The 22,052-nt window shown below is 37.2% G+C and overlaps 1 protein-coding gene across 1 annotated transcript in view; it reads right to left on the bottom strand.

Moving 5' to 3' along the window:
• Window positions 1-18,954, bottom strand: part of CLSTN1 (calsyntenin 1) — a gene marked incomplete at its 5' end in the record, with an annotated part of 30,247 nt that extends 11,293 nt beyond the window's left edge. Inside the window, 9 exons of the mRNA XM_010282632.1 lie at window positions 1,656-1,818; window positions 3,273-3,394; window positions 5,087-5,335; window positions 6,534-6,719; window positions 6,818-6,967; window positions 7,920-8,128; window positions 10,271-10,466; window positions 11,921-11,950; window positions 18,783-18,954. Coding sequence (XP_010280934.1) covers window positions 1,656-1,818; window positions 3,273-3,394; window positions 5,087-5,335; window positions 6,534-6,719; window positions 6,818-6,967; window positions 7,920-8,128; window positions 10,271-10,466; window positions 11,921-11,950; window positions 18,783-18,954 — 1,477 coding nt within the window. The remainder of the gene's footprint in view (window positions 1-1,655; window positions 1,819-3,272; window positions 3,395-5,086; window positions 5,336-6,533; window positions 6,720-6,817; window positions 6,968-7,919; window positions 8,129-10,270; window positions 10,467-11,920; window positions 11,951-18,782) is intronic.
• Between the last annotated feature and the right edge of the window lie 3,098 nt (window positions 18,955-22,052).

Genomic DNA, 22,052 nt, shown 5'->3' with positions numbered 1-22,052 from the left:
AAGATGAGAGGCGGGCGGGGGGGGGGGGGGGGGGGGGAAAGACCAAAAATGAAAACCTGCTTTTAATCTTTTAAAAGAAATGTTAAAAGAATTTTTGAAAAGCATAAAATCTCTCTCTCCTTAGAGGTGAGCTGTATATATGACTTAGAGCAACCTCATTTATTTTAAAATCTTGGTAAGACAAAAAGAATGGGCTAAGCACTTCACTCCTTAGGCGTACTTTTTTTCCCCCCTGTGTTCTAATCCGCTAAAAATCAGCTTTTTGGTGGAATTCCTAAAGGTAGCGCCTCAAATTCTTGTATTCCAGACTTTTAATACTCCTATTTCAGTCCGCTGTCATTAAAAAGAAAATTTGTGTCAGGAGAAATTAAAGAATCATGTAACGGTGCCAATACGAAAGCACAGGAGGTTTTAAACTAAATGTATATGCTTTTGTTAGGATGCAGAACATATATGGAAGCCATTATACAATCCATACACTTAGCTGGAACGGAGTTTCCAAGCTCCGGTTTCTTGAAAACCAGCCACTATAGCTTCCCTTTGAGCTAGAAGAGATAGTTGGAAAGTCACGAACAGAATGAGATGAATTGTGGAGAAAATAATTGACTCGAAGGGAAAACAGAATGAATTTAGCACTGAAATAACATTAATAGTGAAAGACAGCGAACTTGTCACAAAACAGGAAATTTGATGGAGAGGATATTTTGATAATTGAACCTTCAGTCACACTTCAAAGCTTTAAAACTCAAAGAGAAAAGAGACATTATAAGACAGAAGACTGAACTTGATTAAAATGTCTCAAAGCTTTCCGTTTGTCATTCATTGACAAGCTACTTCTATGCATTACTACAGACTGCAACTACAGTCTATATTCTGAACTACACTAATACATGAATGACTTAACACTGGTTTATGTCTGACCAAAAAGATTAACTTTGTGCCAGCTAGGGTGTAATTTAATCTGCAGGCAAACTTTCAGTTCAGGCCTGTGAAGCAAGGGCTTTGTTACAAAGATCACTGGTCACCAGCCTCCATGTTTAGATGTGTTCTTCTTTTTCCTCAAGCTTTGAAGAGTAAGTTTCATAAGTATTAAAGCACATGAATCAGCATTTTACAGCTTGCAGAATATTGTGTTTTAAGTTACAGTCTGCACACAATAAAGCAGATGCTTTCTAAGTTTATTTTTATAGGCAGAAATGGTAGAATATCCATGAGACAGCATCACTCTGTTGCTTCGCTGAACTGTCTGCTGGTCATGCTTTTATTTATGAAAACACCTTTTCTACAATATGCTTTTCAAAGTACTTGGAATTAAGTGTTCTGTTTAGTAATCTATGTATATGATGTACTCTTACAACTATTATTAAGCTATCTATATTCCCATGTTTACCACAAAAATCACTTTGATGGAATGCTGCTTGGTAGGTAGCTTCGTATTTCATACGCACCTGGGACCAACGAACAAAAAAACACTCATGGAAAAAATGACTAAAAAATGGAATAGGTGATACTAGCTAGGAGCAAAAATAAAGCAAAGGACAAAACAATCTACCTTTCATGAACTAAAAAGACCTGCTATGTACTTTAGGCTAACCACAAAGATCTCATTTAAAAAGAAGAGTTAATTAAAAGTTTTAACAATTGTAAATAGTTACCTTGCCAACATGCTCCAACTACGAGCTGCGTTTCTATCTTTGAAGGATGAAGTGGGTAATCTTCAGTCACTGGGAAAGGATCATATGAAACACCGTCTACATAAAGAGTTACCACAGGAAATTCAACACTGAGGACGTAATGATGCCACTCTCTGTCACACACCTGAGTAAAGAAAGTTTTAAAAATTCTACTTTTAATTTTTTTTAATTACAATTGAATAACTGACCTGATGCACATTTTGCGTATATATATATATTGGACATACTGACAACCTATAAGCCTGTACAGACATACTTTATGTTTCAAACACATGACACGCATCTGAAAAAAAGCAAAACCACCGTCAAATGTTTAGAATTTTTTTTTTCTATTGCCAACATAGGAAGCTGCATCTATTTCCATCCCTTTCATTTTTTTTAACATTCAATAGCAGCATATTTACATTTAAAAATACATACGTACGTGCAAGCACATTCTGAAACACTGTTATAATACAGCATTACTTGACAAAGGACCCGTATTTGCTGAGAGGGACTGCTTAGAGAAAAACATGACCATTGTGAATATAGAAACATCTTCCACAACAGAATTATTTATAGTGGAAGCCGATTAGTTTTTGGAAAGTAACAATCTTCCCATAAAGACATATATGGGCATTCTACCATTAAAACAGTATACATTGCCCGGCACAGAAAACAGGAAATAGTTAGCTATGTCAGAAAGTAACTCGTCGTTTAGTTAACTGGCGAATCAGCCCTGTAACAGTAACCTAAAGCAACTAAAAGAACCTTTGTACATTTAGAGATATACAGGGTTATTTTATCACTCAGTGCCACAGGGCTGCAAAAGCACAAAAAATATTTAGTCCCTTCTGTCTCATTCTTCATGATCATAAACATCATTAATTCACAGAAATAAGTACTGCAGATCGAAGTGAAGATTAGTTATTACAACCTTCACTTTCAACTCTAGAATAATTAAGAGCACACAGAACACAGACAAGTCCTCTCTCTAAACAGGAAGCAGAAACTACCTGCATCCCTCAGAGGTCTATTAACTCTATTTGTGTGGAGTAAAACCTAATTAAGAAAACTGATTTGTAGCTACTGCTTGCAGTGTGCAGAAAGTCACAAATTTTATTTCAGTGTGAAAAGGGATTAAGAAGGGAAGCTCTTTTGTTACCCTATTAACATTTTGATCTGAAAAAATGTCACATGCTCAGAGCATCTTTCGGCTTTGGTATGACTTCACTCATAAACATGGCTTTCAATGGTGACTGTTAAATCTGGATCAGTATTTTTAATTTGTATTTTCACGTATAAATCCACATTTTCCTACCTTTCAGGACAATGACTTGTACTTTATTTCATGAGTATCCCACTGGGTTTAATAAAGCCACTAAAGCAGTATTTGATATTCAAGATGATAAGGTATAGCTGAATCGATCTCTGACAGGTGATCACAAATAAAATAAGTGTTGTTGGCTTCTATAAAACATGACAACAGGAGTCTGGAGTTGCAAAAAGTATTTAGTAATAATTATACTATCAGGGAGTTTAGTCTCCAATGGTTTTCACTGCATTCTAACATCCTACTGACTGTCTTTCCAAACTTACTTGATTTAGTTTCCAGTGAAATTCAGCAGGTTTGTATGTTTTTCCCTCTGAAGGATCTTGGCGGAAGAGGAAAACAAGTCGGCAGTTGTGTACATAGAGTGTGTAGTGGTGCCGGTTCATATCTGCACAAGAGTTTTAAGTAACATTATTATTTTCTGTAAATCTTAAGAAGACCACAAAGTTCACCTGTTCTGTGATTTCATACATAAATCCCCAAGTAACTGATAGGAAGAAACAAATGTAGAAGTAAATCAGGCATGTTAAAAGCAATGCAAAAAATTTGTAACAGTAGTTAGGGCAAACATTCTTGACGAACCCGTGAGTAATACACTGTACAATAAATAGATGTGTGTATCTCCAAATCCAATCTAAACCAAGGCACAGGACTGAAGACTCAGAGAGATAAATCTGTCAGCAGCAGAAAAAGAGCTCTATTTGCAAACCGAAGAGCTTTTTTGTTACAAATGAGTAGCTTCCACTGCATCTAATTACTGTTTTGGAACATGATGGCAGGTGGCCATGCTCTCCTAAGAGAAAACTATCGTTGTACCTCTAAAGGATTTATCATTTAATATAAATACCAAGGTGAGATGCTAGAGAAACAGGTAAGAGTAAGGAAAAAACATTGTAGCTACATCATCCACTCCATGGCATGGGTGAGTTGAGAAAGGAGGGAATGAAAAAATACCGCATCATGTCAATTTTTCAGCTTGACAGCATTAAATCCGACTGTATTGTTTCAGTGCAATATAGTCAAAATCGCCTCCCTCCAACAAACTTAGTTCCAGTCTTTCAATATTGCATAATATACCATTGAAATGAAGGCAAATTAGATTTATGCTACCAGAAACTACCTGCCGCAAAAATTATATGGTTAGGTCAAACCAAGGAATAAAAAAGAAGAACTTGTTTTGAAGGCCTGCTTCACATGTACTTGAAAACAGGGAAAACTCTATTTAAATGTCCCTTTTTTCTCCAATTCACTTACTGCCATGAATCTAAAATTCTGTGTTTTGATTAGCAGGAGGTAGGGAGAAGAGTAGAGTATTTGTACCTGGTTCTGAATGACAGTCACTTTTCTCCTATTCAAAGAAATCCTTTTACAATACTACAAATACTGTTAAATCTTTCTTATTTTCAAATAAAATTTAAAATATATTCAGCATAGTTTCCTTTGAAAAGCCCAGCAGCATTTTAAATAAAGCATCTTTCTAATACACTGAACAAATCCACTGCTCCAGCTAACAAAGACAAGAATTCTTTGACGCCCATTAGACAGCAATTATGGAAACAGGGTTATCAGATTTCCTTCTTATTAATAGCATCTTCAAATCAATTGTGTCTGCAGCAATCACAGAGACTGAAATTATGCACATGGTGAAAAAAACTTCATCACTGGAGAAAAGAGAAATTATGTCCTCCTAGGAAAAAGAAGATACAGTAGCAAATGCTGTCACTAAACCCAATATATGCATCTTAATGATTTTAGGCAGCATCAAGAATAAGGCTATCTTTGGAGATGCAAAATTGAGACTGCATTGCCAGAATAAGTCATCTACCACGACAAAAAGAAATCCGTAATGTAAGTTGAAACAGAATTAGAAAAACAAGTCTGCCTAATCTGAAACTAGACAACCTAAGGCCATGCCTATAGGTAAGCAGAATAAAGAGTGACTTTTACAGTCCATTTCACTTCCAAGAAAACCCTAACCTAGAGAAAAAACTTAAGGTTCTCACATATGCTGCCACAGCATATAAAAACATACAAGCAAAACTCAGCAACGAGACTGTTTATATTTGAAATATTGACAAACCTGTCTTGTCTGAATTGCACAGAATTGTCTCTTTCTCTTTGGTTCCAGGCCCATGTCTCATCCATACCGAAATCATGAAGGGTTCTTTTAGATTGACTGTGACAACACCATCTGGAATCTTCACAGCTTGCGTGCCATTAAATTCAAAGACTTGGTCACTGTCATGACCGTTATCAGTAGGAAGTCCTATTGTCCAGTTAGCAGCACTACTTGGAGGGGGAAGTAGCTCAGCTGTACCAGAAGAAACACCTACAATAAAAAGGCTCAAATGAAAAAAAGGCAGAAACTAAAAAGATCACTGCTAGTTTCAAACCGAACTGTTATTCTGAGAACTAGTTTTGCAGCACCAACTGTCAGGATTATGCACTACCATCACACATGAAGCAACTCTCCGTTTAAATAATGTGGCACTAATAATAGACATCTAATATCACACTGACTTCCATAAATTTAACTTCTGGGCAGACAACTGAAATCCTTTTGCTTACTATCTCTACAGCTATAGAACCTTATTTTGTCTCTACCTCCGGAACTATCACATTAATACCACTTGCCCCTCAGGTCCATGAACATGACCCTCAGGTCCATGAACATGATGCTTTTCTCTTGACACTATACTAGTTGTAAGACTAATATCCATCCATTTGAAGAGGGCTGCATAACCATCCCCTCCCAGATCACTGTCTATTAATATCATAGTCAGGAGCAATGATAGCCAGCAGGTACTCAGCTTGGTGTTTTTTCCCCACTTCAAGCCTAAATCATTAATGTCAGTGACCTCGTCAGGGAATAGCTTAAGAATTGCCTGGGTCTCTAGAGTTACACCGTATTCACACTTTCAACTAACTACAACTGAAGTTGAAGACATAAATCATCAGTGATAATTTGTCCTGTAATCTCAATTCTTCCATACTGGCTACAAAGGACTCATAAACTTTTCCTAGGACCTTTAACTGCAGCATACATGGATGCCAAGGTGCCCGTTATTCCTAGGGCAGGCACAGCATTAATTTAACTGATGCAAGTAAACTTTTTTCCAAACCACACTTTCTTGATTTTCTCATCTACTTTTTCACTGTGTGTTTCTTATCTTGCACCCTTTACACCCATCATGCCTCAGAAAAACAGAGAGGTTTTAATGGCTATAACCTTCCGCATATATAACATTCTTTCAGCTTTTGAACATGAATCTCATGTGAGGGAAATCATTAGTCTGTATTTATAAGCTAGTAGAGAGGCAGAAGAAAGAGATTCTTTACTACATTTGAGAATTACTTGGAAAGTCACCTTCAGCCAATTTTATGTTTTTTATTGTCTGCTAGGAAAAAAGTTCGAGGAAACTACATGCAAATGAAGACCATACCTACTCACTGATTATCTAAAATAATATTCGAAGAAAAACTAATAAGCAAGAGACATCACTTTATTTTAAGAAAAGCATTCTTACCACAGAGTCTGTGAAGCGACTTCTCAGAGTAAGTGTCTCTATCACAGCCTTTACCAATATGGTTGGTTTCTAGTTCAATCGTTGCTTGAATTGAGGTTATTGGCTCATCACATGTCTCCAAATGCATACCGGGAAAGAGAGCTAACGCACCAGTACCAGGCTCATATTCTATTCTTTTGCTCCAACCTGTGTATTTATCCAAACAAACAATATTAAAAACCTCTCATGTTTCACTGAAGGTACTGGCAAATGCTAAAAGCAGACAGCAAGGAGACTGAACTAACCTTGCCAGCCAGGCTTGCATGTAGGCTTAATGCTAATTTTAACCAACACATCCTCAGCAGCTCTCTTCTTCCCACAGTCATACGCCGTTACTGTCAGTTTATACTGATGTTCTTTACCATAGTTTAACTTTTCTGTGTTTTTTATATAACCTGACACACAAAAAAAGCAATAATCATACATCAACGTCTACTCATGTCTCAGGGTCATTGCTGCATTAAATGCATCCAGGTACCACCTATGTACTTCATACAGGCACCAAGAGTTTCATAGGCACATGTGCAAGTGAATTAACCCTTCTTTGTCTAGCAGTGCCAGACATCTGGCCCAGATCTCTAAAAATGGCATAAATCCAGAGATAAGCAGACATACACAGAACTATCAGGCTCTTAATAGTATATTACTCAAAATGAAATGCTTCATAGGTGGTAATTGATACATAAATTGTTTGGCATGTGCAAAGATTCTCTAACTTTGTTAAAATTTGCATACACAAGAAAATTATCCATTGGCAACATGGATCCCCCCCAAACTCAAACTAAAGCCCACTAAAAACTGTTTCACTTTGCTTAATCAGCTTACTGATCATTATGTCATTTCCTTTTTGAAAAGTGATCAAATCACTGCACTTCAAAACCAATAACCATGATACTGTAATCTCCAGAGCCACATATGAGCATCTTAAATGTGAAAAGCACACACATGGAATCCCATTTCTGAAAGCTAATTAGAAAATAGTGTCCTAATACAGAATAGCAAACTACAGGGGAAAAAAAAAACCAACCACCATCTACTAAGAGATGGTTTAAAATCGTAATACAGCTACCATATTTCCTTTATTTTGAAAAGCGTTTTACAAGAAACAACACACATGCAACACACCATCTGCTCCTTACATCAGTAGATAGCACATGGTATTGGCATTGAAGGACATCTCACTTTTCATTATCAATTCAAACTGCTGAAGTGAACACCTCCATTTAACTATGTTGTAGGAAAGGGTTAAACCAAGGTCGCTGCAGTTTTACGCTGACCAGTTTGAAGTCCTGGTCTTCGGGTAGCAAATTACAGTAATTCTCACTCCATCTCACATGGTATTCTTACCGTCTTTGTCAATAGCAAAAGGTACATCCGGAGTTACAATTTCGTAATTGCAAATCTGGCTGAACTGAGGTGAACAATCTGCATCCACTGCTTCCACTTTCAGGATGCTGTCATACCTCTTCCCTTCAATGGCTGTTGCCTTGTATGACTTCTCTTTGAACACAGGAGCATACTCATTAACATCATTCACCTGAATATGTACTGTTGCTCTGGAAAGAAAACGGAAAAGTCAGTTTCCTACGTATTGCAAAGCTCCCCTTCATGCAAGGAACCTGATAAAACAGCTCTCTCTTTTACAGATGAAGCTATCCTTCAGAATTTAAGCTCCTGGAAAGAAGTCACCAATGACTAATACAACTAACAATCTCAACTACCCTAACTATGGCCGCAGCATACGTTTTTTCCAGTGTGTTGCTATATAATTCAGTGTAGTTCTAGGTTATTGCCTACTATGGCTGTTTATTTGCAAATAAAATTCAAACCCTTGTATTGCTACTATTAAATTGTCACCATTTTACAGATATACAACAAAATACAGCTGTGACAAAATAGGCTTTTACTTCTGCTTAAACAGTACAATCCTTCCAGTTCTTTACTGCTGTCAGAATATTTGATATAAACACCCAATTCTTATTTCAGGTGAACAAGAACGACAGTTAAGATCAGTCTTGGAATAAGAGCTCAGTCAAGTGCATTTGATTACCTTTCTTTTGCTAATAAAGTACTGAGCTGTGTTAAGTCAGTGAAAAAGGGCTTATTTCTTGAATGTAGGAATGTGAGATCAGACAATTTAAATGGAAGAATCACACAAGTGGAAGATACACTAATACATCATATAGCTAGCTAGATAATCCTAAACTGACTGGATCTTGAATTCCATGCTTTCATGCTTGTCATTGATTGCCGGTATATACAGAATAGGAAAACAATGCAGTTTTTGTCAATGACCAAGGAGAAAAGATGAATAACGAAAAGTACCTGGAATGTAAACTAATAAAGAATACAATCGCTACAGTCCTTCCAGAAAGCAAATGCTTTCTAATGCTTATGCTAAAAAAAAAAAAAGTTTTTAAGGTTTTATTTTATCCTATGTGCTAAATAAATGCCACAAGAAATGGCCTTCTGTACCAAACACACTTTATATTCCTGACCAAGAGCTAAACCCCCAAGATGGTTAAAAGCCACAAAAAACTCATAACACAGCCATGGGCCAGGGAAATTTCAACAGCGGTTTGTAGGTGCAGGTCTTGGAAACCTATCATTCTGCCGTGGGAAAAGAAGAGTTGCACAACATGCTGCTAGATCTGTACTGGTTCATTACATAGCAATGACTTTGGGTAAGCATAATTTTTACTACACCCATCAGAACAAAGTTTGTATCTCAATCAACCAGCACAGGTAGAAAAATACAGGTAAGTTCTACAGTGCGGAGAAGGAACAGTACATTATCAAACTGAACAAAGAATGTAATTCTAGCCAACCTAACAAAACATTTGTTGCCATCTTTCTCTTCGAAATCTCTCCTCAAAAGTCAAATTGAATATCAAATAGAGTTTAAGGGCATACCTATTTTCCATAAGTGTAATCCTTAAGGAGATAACTTTCTACTACCTATTTGCAGCATACAGCTATAGAGTAACAAGGTTGTATTTGTCACCAAGATGACTGCTGCTAGTCTATTCCTCATCTTATTCACGCCCTTCTTTGCTTCATACAAACAGTAATCTTCCACATGCTCTGCAGATGTTTACACCAGGGTGGTAAGCAGTTATTCACAAGTGGATTTTCTAGAGAGCATTTTACATTGTGGTTTTTTCTTTAGATAAGGATTAGCTAAAGATTGCTTTGTTCCCATCCTTTAATCTAGGCAGAAATTAACCTCATGCTATTTATTTTGCTGGTTTTTGGTGAGGCTGTCTGGAAATGACAGCAACACGTATTCTCTTCCATTTTGTCAAGTTTAATATAATTGACTTTTTGAAACAGTTTTTTTTTGTTTTAGAAACGGAATCCTGAAACGATGTCCAGGCTTGGTACCCCATGCAAACTCTTTACATCAACTCAAGCCAAATTCTAACTCTGTCAACAGTTTTCCTGCTTCTATCCCCACCCTATTTTCTAATGTAAATTCAGAGGCATCAAGGGATAAAGCAGTATCACCTAGAACACAGCTAAAGAGACGTCAAAACAGTTCATTTCCATTTTGCTGCTATTTGTATTACCATTATATGAAAGTCTACCGGTATTAACACTTGGTTTACATTTACTCTAAGTACACAGACCATAAATCACCATGAGCAGGAGACCGCCTGAAACCAAACTTCCCCTCAGCCCACCACAGATTTACTTACTTGTGGGATTTCTTTGCATTTGCTCCATCTGGTCCCTTTCCACAGTCATAGGCCTGTATGGTGAATGTGTAGTCCTTCTGTAGTTCACAGTCAAGCTTTTCTTTAGAGCGTATTATTCCCTCACCAGTGGATTTATCCACTACCACTGCTTCAAAGGGAACATTTTGCCCGTGAATTTTAAATCCACAAATCTCACCTACAGATTCAAAGTAAGAGAGGTTACAGATGGTCAAAATTACTGCACATTAAAAAAAAAAAAGAAAAAATTACCAAATATTTTGCAGCCAAGGGTTTGTGAGGGTCTGTGGACAAAGCAAGAGCACTGTGCTTTAAAATGGGTGATTTCTGGGAACTTTAGTTAAAAGAAGCATACGTCTGCCTTCCAAGCAACTTGTTTGCATCCATTCATGCAGGAATACAAAAGAGAAAAAGAGAAATGTAGACAGGCATTTCACAGGAGTACTTGAGATAGCTCTAGGGTAAGAGTAGATCTTATGAGAGCATACAGCCAAGGCCACTGGTAATATCTTCTATGCCAAGCTACCGGGAATAGCTGGGCAGCTTGTTTATTTTGACCAGAGCAAAAGGTTAAAATGCACAGTTACAAGTCAAGGAATGGAAAACTTTAAGTACAGGTTCAGCACTATAATTACAGAAATTCTGTCAACAGATCAAAGAACAAAGTCTTCCTGTGCAATGTACCTGGCTAGAATCAGGGAATCAAAATAAACTACTGAATGAGAAAGGTAGAAATACCAACTTCTCAGGCATCCATTTCAACAGCTATCTACTAACACAGACCAAATACGTTAGCCAAGGAAGCTCTCACATGGAATGATTTAGTAGTTTTTCTTCTCTATTGAAATACTTCCTCCTAACAAACTTGCAAGAGAAGTCCCTAGTACATCATTTTAACACACATTTAAACCTAAGATTACAGTCCAAGACCTCTTGCTGGCACAGCTAGGCTAATCTGTCAGCATGTTATATGGAGTGAGCCTAGCACACCTAGCTGTGCTAACAAAAGCCACTCTATTAATAAACAGTTTGATCACCTACGTTGTGTTTTTACCTGTATAACTTGTTACGTTTTGAAGGTGATTTTCTCACACCAACATAAAACACTGTTTTGCTATTATAGTTGCAGTGGTATCATAGTACCAAGAAAGCACTCCTACTGTAAACATATCTAGAGGTATTAAAAAAAAAAAAGCTATTTTGATTCAGGTCTTGAAAGTACTAAAGTACATACCGAAGGAAGTGTACTGCAGGGAAGGTGCTGAAATGCTTCGGCAGTTAAATATTACTTTACAAAGCATACGAAAAAACTTAAGATGTCCCAAAGAAGTATGCTATCAGCAACAAGATCAGAAAACACTAATTTCCCCCAAAACAAATTCTTCAGTGTACATACAATGTAAAATAATCCCAAATAGTTCAAATGGATGTCTGATTTACAGATATTTCTAACCAAGGGTTTGGTTACATAACAGTTTTTATCAATATATTTTAAAATAGAGAAAAAAACTGGGAGAATAAATGGGACAAAAGAGCATGACAGGATCTTCTGTTTAAGTGCTGATTCCCCATTTCATAACCAAAGTTAGTAAGTTAATATTCATAAAAGGGATAGAAGGAACCCTTTATCACCTTCTTTGGTGACTGTCACCTCAAAACTCTCTAAAGGGAGAAAAGATAAACCCAAGTCAGTAACAGGAAAGGTTGAAAGGGAGCAAATAAGGAAAAGGCAAAGATGCACACATTACACAGAAAAGCTTTGGAAAAATTGTATTTCAAAATTCCAGTGGTGATTTTCTGTAATTGTTACAGTTTTAGAGTTTTAGTTATGTTAAATATGATTTAATCTTTTAACTCCAGGTTGTCATTTGTAGAACTCTGAAGTATTAAATAAGAAAAGGCTTTTTTCCCTTTTCTTTTTTTTTTTAGTAATACCAACTGTTAAACAAAAGATATTTTCAAAACTCCATGTTGATGAAGAGCTATCCATGAAGTAGACTTTATCAGAATGTATTTATACTACTCTATTTAAAGAAGACATGTTAAATAATTTAAACAAGCTTTCATCTATTATACTGAAACCATCATGTTTCTACAATTAAAAAACATCATACTCCCCTTTTGAGTTTGGGGCGGGGGGGGATAATTAAATAATCACGGGATTTTTGTGTTGCCACATCAATTTTTATCCAGTCTAGGTTGTGTAACACCTAGCATTTGCAAAATTTAAATTCTACATCAAACTCAACTTGACAGTATTGCCATAATTGACTCAAAAGTATACACATTAAGTTGTGATCCTAATGAACATAAAAGCTTTAAAGGAAGAAATGGGGGAGCTATTTATTTTCCTAGCAGCATATTGCTTTTCCAGGTTAAACAAGCAACCAACAGTTTCTATCATTTTATTCCACTGCTGAAATACTGTAATGCTGAAGAGATTCAGGTACTCAAATATATTCATCTACTAGTACTGAGGATGCCCTAGAGCAGCCTGCCTTGCCCCTTTCCGGCCACTCCAGGCAAGTCCAGGCTCCCCCAGTGTCCTGGATCTTCCACACTTGGGAGGAGATGTCAGATATGACCAAGTTTTACAACAGTATTAGACGATGGCGACAGGCACCTGAGACAGTTTCACAGTTTTAATGAAAGGACAGTTAACCCTGTTTTTCACACCCTTGGAATCGTAATTTGTTAACCCCCTAAACTACCACCTTTTACATATCATCCAGATATCATTTATTTTTTCCTGATTACCATCATCTTTGACCTGGATTCCAGTACAACAAAGCAGACCTGTACCCTTAAAATCCCTTCTAGCAAATCTCCTGTTAATTCTTACACATTTCAAACAACTTGCAGTAACACAGTTATTCAAGTCTCCGTTCTAGAGTGGCCGTAAAAAGAGATGAGGCACTATAGTTACAGAGAAATATTTTTCTTAATAGGGCAAATTTACAGTTTAATATTGAATCAGAAAGATAATTAAGGAAAATTACCTCATAATGTATCATGATTTCTAGTCCTTCGTTTTAAAAGGAGACAGTTTCTGAAACGGCTCTCATTAGGTTCTCCCTGAAACTCACTTCAGGTAATCCCTAGATTTATAATCAGCTCTTTATTTTAATGCACCAAGTATGCTGCCTCCTGTGGCACCCACATAATTTATTTCAGTCTATTCTTACACAGGATAAAAATATAATACCAGATTTTAACATGATTTGGCAATACAATCATTCAAGAAAATTTTACACTGCTTCAATTCGTGGCTGACACCACTGCTTAGCCAGAAGTGACATTCCAACCGCAAGCTTCTCAATATTCCACATCTCTTACTCCTGTACACCCACCGCCCTGCTCCCTCCTTCCAGTAACTCTAACCTTGAGAGTAAGTAACTCTTCCCTTGTGTGGGAAATATTAAGGAAAAAAAGATACGTAAGGGAACGTTAAAGCAGAAAGCCTGATAATGGAGAGAAGAGGGAGATGTGTATCAACATGGCAGCTCTCTCTTTGGAGAAGGGGAGACTGATGAAAAACTGGTCAGTTCTTTATCATCTGAAGCGACCTTTAACTCCGGCACCAGCCCCAATTTGGCTGCTAGGAAATTCAGGCATTATATTTTTGGCTCTCCAGGAAATATCCATGTGTCTCCAGATGCTTTTTAAGGTGTCAAGCTTCAGTTCAAGGTGTACTATAGCTCAATTCCTGCCAGATGTTTCTCAGAACAATAACTGACCTGATACCCGTGTGTGAAGTGGAAAATACGATTGTAAGATTAACGAAAAGCCCTTTTACTACTACGTAGACGTGGTTCTTGTTATAATGCATAAACTGTGGTGTTACTTGTAAGTGCTCTAAATAAGCAAACACAGAGCTCCCAACCTAACAGGCTTTTTAAGCTCCCTTCTTCAAAGTGTCTCTGCAACGAAAAGAAGCCCAAAGGAATAATTCTCTAAAGTGCTAAGTATCTAAAAAATTCAAGCTCCCTCTCCTTTCTCAAAAATACATTAGAGACTGTAACAGAGCTGTTTTAAGACAAATAAAGACAATTTACAGTATTCCCATACACAGATGATACTAATTTTCATCTCAGTTACAAATTGCACATATTTATATAGTACAGGTAAAGGTCTTCTGTGATTACAGAACTCTTGGCAGTGAATTTTTTTTATTGCCATTAAGTAAGCTTAGTCCCATACCATGCTCCCTAAGGTTTCATGTTATGTCGTATGTGCTTAATGCTTTTTCTCATTTCATTCTGAAGTTAGGATACATTACTGAAATAAATTTCTACCTCTCCGAATCTTAGAACAGAATGATGACCAATCTGTAAATTAGTTTATATTTGATATATTGGAAACTGCTCAGTTAAGTAAACTGTAACTAGCATAGCACTTTAGAGTGTTTCACTCAGCTGTAATTACAGTTGAAAAAACATTTTATTTTACAGATAACACAGGTTTATGGAACTTATGTTATCCAGAAAACATACAGTAATCCTGTATCCTGAAGGCATTCTGTATGTCTCCTTTCTAGTGTAGCACTATCAAATGACTGAGGATTTGGTAGAATTTTAAGATTTTGTTCATTTTTACTGTTTTATCTCTCTCTGTACTGTAATGATATAATGATGTAAAATACTTAATTACATTATATAGATACAAAAAAGGTTCATAAGGTATTTAAACTGGACATAGAGTATTTGACTAGACACTCTTCAGCCCAGTCACACTGGAGTCAGCTACCCCTCTCGTTTCCATTCCACAGAAGGAGGGGAAGCATATTGTCCCAACTCTAACCAAGCAGCAGTCTACATGAGGATCATGGAGAACCTTCACAAAAGCCTCCCATCTCAATGTATATAGAATGTCTCCTAAACAAGTATTTCTCAGTACCACACAAAACTCTTAGGAAGAAAACCAATTTTAAATTTCACAATTAGACGTAACTCCATTCCAGTTTGTATTTGTATGCGCAACAGGTACAAAACGTCACTTCATGAATGCCTTAAATTGGATGAAAAAATGGCTGAAATACTGTTGCAACAAAATTTCCTCTTAGGTTTGCCAACCGGGTGAGTGACGTATCTGTTGTACACTCATCGGATGTGACAAGATCAAAATCATTATCTGTTTGATCCCAGTGTCATTCATCTTCTCTACATATCGCTCCTTTATAACCACCACCCAGCTGAGCGCCGCATTACAGCCCGGCCGACCGCAGACAGGACGTCAGCACAGCTCCCTGCCCTAAACAAACAGGGGCTGGCGGTGCAGCGTGGAAACACGTGAACCCCACACACCTCCGGGGAGAGGCTGACGGAAAGGCTTGCTGGATATTTTGGGGCTTTTTAAAAGAATTAATAGAGCTTCTGCAAGACCATTTTCAAAGCTCTATGCATATTCATGGTCTAAATCAAAAAATTCCTAACCCCCACAAAAATACTTGTGGCATCTCAGATTAGTAAGGAGAAAATAAAGTTTTGTGGAAAAGTAGTTTTCTCTAGGGCTGGAGTGGGGAAAGAGGGATTAAAACCCTAATACAGACTCATCAAAAAAAAGAGGAAACATTTCCTTCCGCAAGGGCAAAATTTCCAATATCTTGCTAGCGAGAGCCTGCATTATACTCTCATAACAAAACAAATTCAGCTACGTGAAGGTGTCCAGGCATAACAGTTTCAAATGCAAGAAAAATTCAGTTCCTTTTTGCATAGTAAAGGGGAAATCCATACTGAGAGTTTCAGTCATTGACTCTGAACTGACTTTGGACATGAATGTACAATAGAAAAATGCAGCTGTCCTTTATTTTATTTTTTCAGCAAAACCATTTAGGATCAAATTCCACCATGACTCAATTTGTAACATAGAAAGGTTTAACTGTGGAAGGAGAATGGTCATTGTCTTCTCAAGCAGATCTGTAACAATCATGGTACAAAAGACTGGTAGAGATCCTATGGAACATGTCGGGCAGTACGACGAGGCAATCTGTCGTGACTATATACAAACTCTGTTTCAAAAGTATATCCTTTCGGATGTAAAAACATAGAAATTACCCTAGAAATAGATGTCTCTATAACCCTACTTATTTTTGCACACCTGAATTTCAGGATCCTACCTGAAAGCACAGAGTGAGCGAAGCAATAAATTATTACTTTTTACTTGCCCCACAGTTCATGTACTACAAAGCATTTAAATGAACTACTTTCAAGATGTTTCAACATGCTCAAAATTGAAATAAAGCAAAAAGCTCTATTTAAAATATTTTAAACCCGCAGACAGTTCAAAAGTTTCACAGCTCAGCTAGGGGGCACAGTTAATTAAAATATCCAACCTTTTACAGCATGAATAAATTTGATTTCTAAGTAGGAATATAGCAGTTAGAGCCGAAAGAGCCATTTAATCCCCAAAACACTTTGTTTTGCTATGAAAACATGTCACTGATCTAATGGACTTCTCACACTTAAACACCCACATAGATGCTGCTGGACAATAACAATGCTATTCTCCGTTCTAGGACATGACTACAGCACCACCAACTGGAATTGGTAACGCTGATTCAACAGCACTCCCACATTTGGTGTCCTCAAAGACAGATTCAAGTATTGTTCCATTTAATGGCAGACAAATACTTTGATAGATTCCCACAGCACAGTCATTCAAAATTTACGCAATTCAAATCCAACGTTATCAAGGAAAATTTCTGTACAAAGTTAGTGTGCTATACTCAGAATTTAAGATAATTAATTCAAATCCATTGTTCTGCTGCTGCTGCTTAAGAATTATGAGTTTTTGAAAGCAAAAATATAAAATTTTTATATAAATATTTAGTAAAACCAACTTCCCGTTGGTAAAAATGTTCATTAAATGAAAGCAGGCTTATACAATTTAGCTCAATGCAACGGAAAAGCAGTCTCATTTGAAGAGGTGCTTTGACATTGGATTTTCCTCCACAAATTTGACAACATATTTGAAGATATTGTGCCAGTACTTTCTTAAAGCTTCATGATATCCAGCTCTCAAGAAAACTTTACTATCCACCAAGTGGTATAAAATTACCATTTTCAAAATCTGTTCGATGCTGTCAAACTACCAGCACCTACATTTAAAGCATTTAAGAACTGCAAAAGATGATTCGTATTCTCCTAATGACCAAGTTACGCAAGTCAGCCTTCCTATACCTCTTTTTACTGAACAGATTTTGTGTATCCCAACACAAGCTTCTTCATTTGGAAATGAAAAGGTTTTTTTGTTCATAGACAGCAGTTTTATTTCCAGTTAAGATCACTTAAGAGCCTCTGCCATGTGTATCCAATACATGAGAAAGTTTGAATTTCAGAGGTTTACCATTATCTCTGAACTCCCTGAATTTGTAAGGCAGCCTTGGAGACAATTGCAGCCTTATGATAATGCAACAAGAACCACTTTAAGAAACTGTGAGCAAGTTGCCATAATACTGTGGCACACAATGCAGTTAGCCTGCCAAACATTTCAAATGGCGGCTAATTTACCCGCTCTTTTTCTATCCTTGAACATAGAATAAGCAACATTCTCAAAAATGGCTAATGTCACATCCTCTAGGTATTTTACTAGGATTCTTAACTCTAAAAAAAGCTTCTGCAAGTATCTAATTTAAGCTTGTGTTGTCCACTACAATTAATTTCAATACCTGCAGATGCCTGATGGTACTCTACACAGTTTTCCAATACTTTGTCAAACCAAAAAAGTACTTTCCATAATACCACACCTAATTAATTAATACAGTACTCTTAAACAGTAGTTTCCAGAAAAAAACTACCGCAGAAGTTTGTTAAGTAAACTGTCATCTGTCAGTCCTGTGTTGGAAGTGAAGAATTAGCCTACGTTTTGTAAATGGCTTGTGTATCATTCTCTACACTCTTTGTTAGAGTAGAATAAGCTCTTTTTTCAGGCAGAGGCTGTCCATTTTTCAGAATACCCCAAACTGCTAAGCAAACATCACAGAAAGTCTAGATTTCTACAGGAATTCTCAGTCCAAACACTGCACAGAAGAAATACAATCTTAGTTCTACTTCTACTAATTACTGTTGTCAATCTATTAAGACACAAATCGAAAACACTAACAAAACCAAAAACTCTCTTCAGAATACGAAAATAATTCGTTTCAGAACTCCCAGACTGAATGCTGTGAAATGTGGAAACCAGAGGACTGAGGAAAAGGTTAAGACACTACGCGCACACACACACAATTTTTTTTAACATATACACATGAAACTGAAAGAAGCATGGGGTAGCCACAATATAGAATACTCTTCTGGTTCGGATATTTGGATACAGCTGTATATTTATGGCTGTAAATATGAAATAAAACTTTGGTCCGTGCACAAACATTTCCTAAGCTCTAAAAGCTCTGAAACATTATAGTACTGTTAGGGAAAACGCACTAAGTATGACACAGCATTTGTCATCAAGAAAGCATTTCCACTTCTTAAAACCGAAACGCAGATGAATTCTTTACCTGCAAAACGCAGAGGCGCATCTTTGTCCAGGGCTATTAAAGGGGGATCCAAGAGCACCGTGTTGTCATTTTCTGTAACTATACCATGATAGGTTGTTTCAATCCATGGCTTATGCTTGTTAACTGAAAGGAAAACAAAGTACAAAGTCAAAACGTTTGAAAGCGACAACTTCTTTAAAAAATGCTTTATAATACTGAATTCAGTATTGCTTCTTTCATTTTTTTAATCTGAATCAGCATTTTACTAAATTAAAAAAATTGAGACAAAATCCTGGCTAAGTATGTTGAGAAGAGTTGGTGTCCCTGTAGGCTTTCCAAAAGCGACTCGGAGAATCTAAATTAGTCTCTTAACTATGCTGTGATTTAAGATGCCCCTGAAGTGCAATTCAAAAACCTTGTGACAGCGATAGGGAGCCAATGTCATCAGTGCCAAGTGTGACACTAGAAAAACCTATATTCAGCACCAGACAACAAAAGACTGGCCAACATGAGGTAAGGGTTTGTTTACACTCTACTTCTATCCAACTTGGAAAATCTGGGACCCAGTTGGTGAACTATTCTTGAGCACGTGAAGGCTTTTTCTAGTTTCAGCGTTTTGTCTTGTATGGGGTTTTTTATTATCATTAAGAGAACAGGTGGGAAAGAGATCAAACTTAACTAACTTCTACACAAGGCCTAAGGACACTTGCCAAGGAAACGGAGTGACAGACGTTTCTGTCCCAGTGTAAGATCTATACCTAAAACCTTTCGTATCAGTTCTACTAGTCATTTGTATGGCATCCCAGGTAAAGCAGGACTCCAGGAGTTCTGCTGAAGCTGGGGAACTATGCAAAATGCAAGAAAGGAAGAGAGAGGAGAGGCAATCGAAAAGGGAAAGACACTAGCTTCGCAGTCCCACACCTCGGCTGCAGAGACACAACGCAAGCGCTCCAGGCCCTTCTGGGTGTCGAGGACTTTTGAATCCAGCACGTGCCTAATGCAGATTTCAAATGTTACTGAAGAAGGGACCAAAATCTCAGGCCTTTTCTGTCATCTAAGAGAATGCCTTGAAATACGAGTAAAATACTGACTACTTTTTATATTACTTATTTAGCAGTCGCTTTAAGAGACTGGGCAACTCCACTAAAAGATCGCCCATAAAAGCACAGAAGTTTGCCCATCTCTGCATAGAAGAATCTGTAAATTGATCACCTGAGCATGTTTAAGATGACTGGTCTTCTTCCTCTGCTGCAAAATGCAGTATCTTTCCTTTCCAGTTTACAAAAAACAGTTTTTGCTAGTACATCACAAAAGATGCGAGAAAAAAAATCGTGTGTTATCTACTAGGTTATCATCGGTTACGTGAAAATGCAATGTGAGCGCGCCTTGATTATTAAATACTTATCTTTATGTTGTGCTCTCCAAAGATAAATACAATTCATCTAGTCCACAGAACCAGTATATGTGGTGTAACAACTAATTCTTCTTGGCAGTTGAATATATTGTTTCTCTTGGTCTGTCTCTCTTCATGCTGAGGTTCTACATGCATCAGTTTCACCTAAATTGTTTTGGGCAACGTATACCTGCTACTTCAGAAAACCTCTTAGGCTACCACACACTCTTGCTTCTTAAATTAGTACTATTTTCGCAGATCTAATTCTGGAAGGTTGTATGTATCTGGCTGCTTAGAACCTATGGAAAACGTTCACTCAGAGGGCCTGAAAACTGCTCCTTACCATGTAAAACCAAGTCACCTTCAGCAAATGAGGTATAGTCAAATATAAGAAATGCTTTGCTAGAGGTTATAACAAACATACCAAATAGCATTCAACAAGTGACATCACACAGACTTTGGTCTTCATCAGATCAAGCACATACAACTTCTGAAATAATGCCTGCGCAGTCACAGCAAACGATATACTACAGCTAGAATGCTATCACACAGTTGAGTCCTGGCTTTTCACCTTTCCAAAGAATTATATAAGCAGACTGTCAAAAGAGGCAGAGATACCAGGCTAACCTGGACTTTTGAATCCTGCCTCTCCAACAAACTAAAATGGATTCATGATGTCTACCGCATGCTTACCTAGGGGAATTAAAAAAAAAAAAAAAGACGGTGATAAAAGGACATTTAAACAAATGATTAAACCTAGATGTAGAGAACTCAATACAGGAAACCATAATACTTCCCCAATATGCTTTCATCTGCAATCTTTTACTGGTTAGCAGCAACAACTGCTAAGCAGGATATGGCAGCTTCATCCGTAATAATGCAGCAAAAGAGAACTCACAACGAACTATTTTAATGCAAACAGTGTTGTGTTTAATTACCGCCGTGTGGTTTTACTCAATATGGCAACACTGTCTTTATTGCCTCAATAGACTCACACGGGCATGCTTTCAATATTCAGCATACCAAACAGCCGGCTAAATGTCAACCACATTGTTCTATTTACCCAGAGAAGTACACTGCTGCAGCACCCTCCACGGAACTTGCCATTTTAAAACAAACTTCGTCACACTCAACGGGACTAACACATCGTTCCTTCCTCAGAGGGAAGGCGCCAATAACTGCTGAAGTGTGAGTCTCCAACTGAAACACATCTCTCAGTTCAAATCTGGTCTAAAGAAAAGTGTTTCTCTAACACAGCTATGGCTGCTAGAAGCACAAAGACAACACAGTTGTGTATTTTTTTGTCAGTGCAGCTCAGGCAGTTACACCTCAACTGACCATACCAGAGTCCTTTCATCCGTTCATCTTAAGTCTTTGCAAGAACATAGGATGAAATACTAGAACAGATCTCTGCCAGAAAAAAAAAAACCTCCATCTCCATTCTAAGGCTTCTGAATGTAGATTACAAATTTATTTTCTTTTAAGCATTGAGAAACCGTCTCCTAATTTAGCAACCTACAGTAAACCCCACTACTGTAGGGCAGGGACTTCTATAAAAGCTCGAAGTACTGCAACCACATATGAACAGAATTATGAGTATGCTAAGCATCTGCAGAGTCTAGTGAACCTTCAAACAACAGGCCCAGTTAAAAGCAAAGTCATGTCCTTTTATTGTGCTGCAGACAATAAAATCATAAGGCCTAAACCCCTTTGTGTTTAGGAAGGCTAGAACATCACCAGATTTTAAAACATAAAGCTTAAATCCCTTTCTGTTTATGACCGTTAAGTATCACTGGATTTTAAAACACCAAACTTACTGCTGAATATCCAGGACAGGCTCGTCATCCATATTTGTGTTCTACTGACTCTAGCATAACCACACACTGTAAGAAATTCTC

This window comes from Phaethon lepturus, unplaced genomic scaffold, assembly GCF_000687285.1.
Source record: "Phaethon lepturus isolate BGI_N335 unplaced genomic scaffold, ASM68728v1 scaffold50012, whole genome shotgun sequence".
Classification (NCBI taxonomy): domain Eukaryota; kingdom Metazoa; phylum Chordata; class Aves; order Phaethontiformes; family Phaethontidae; genus Phaethon; species Phaethon lepturus.
This window is presented reverse-complemented; position numbering and strand designations above follow the sequence as displayed.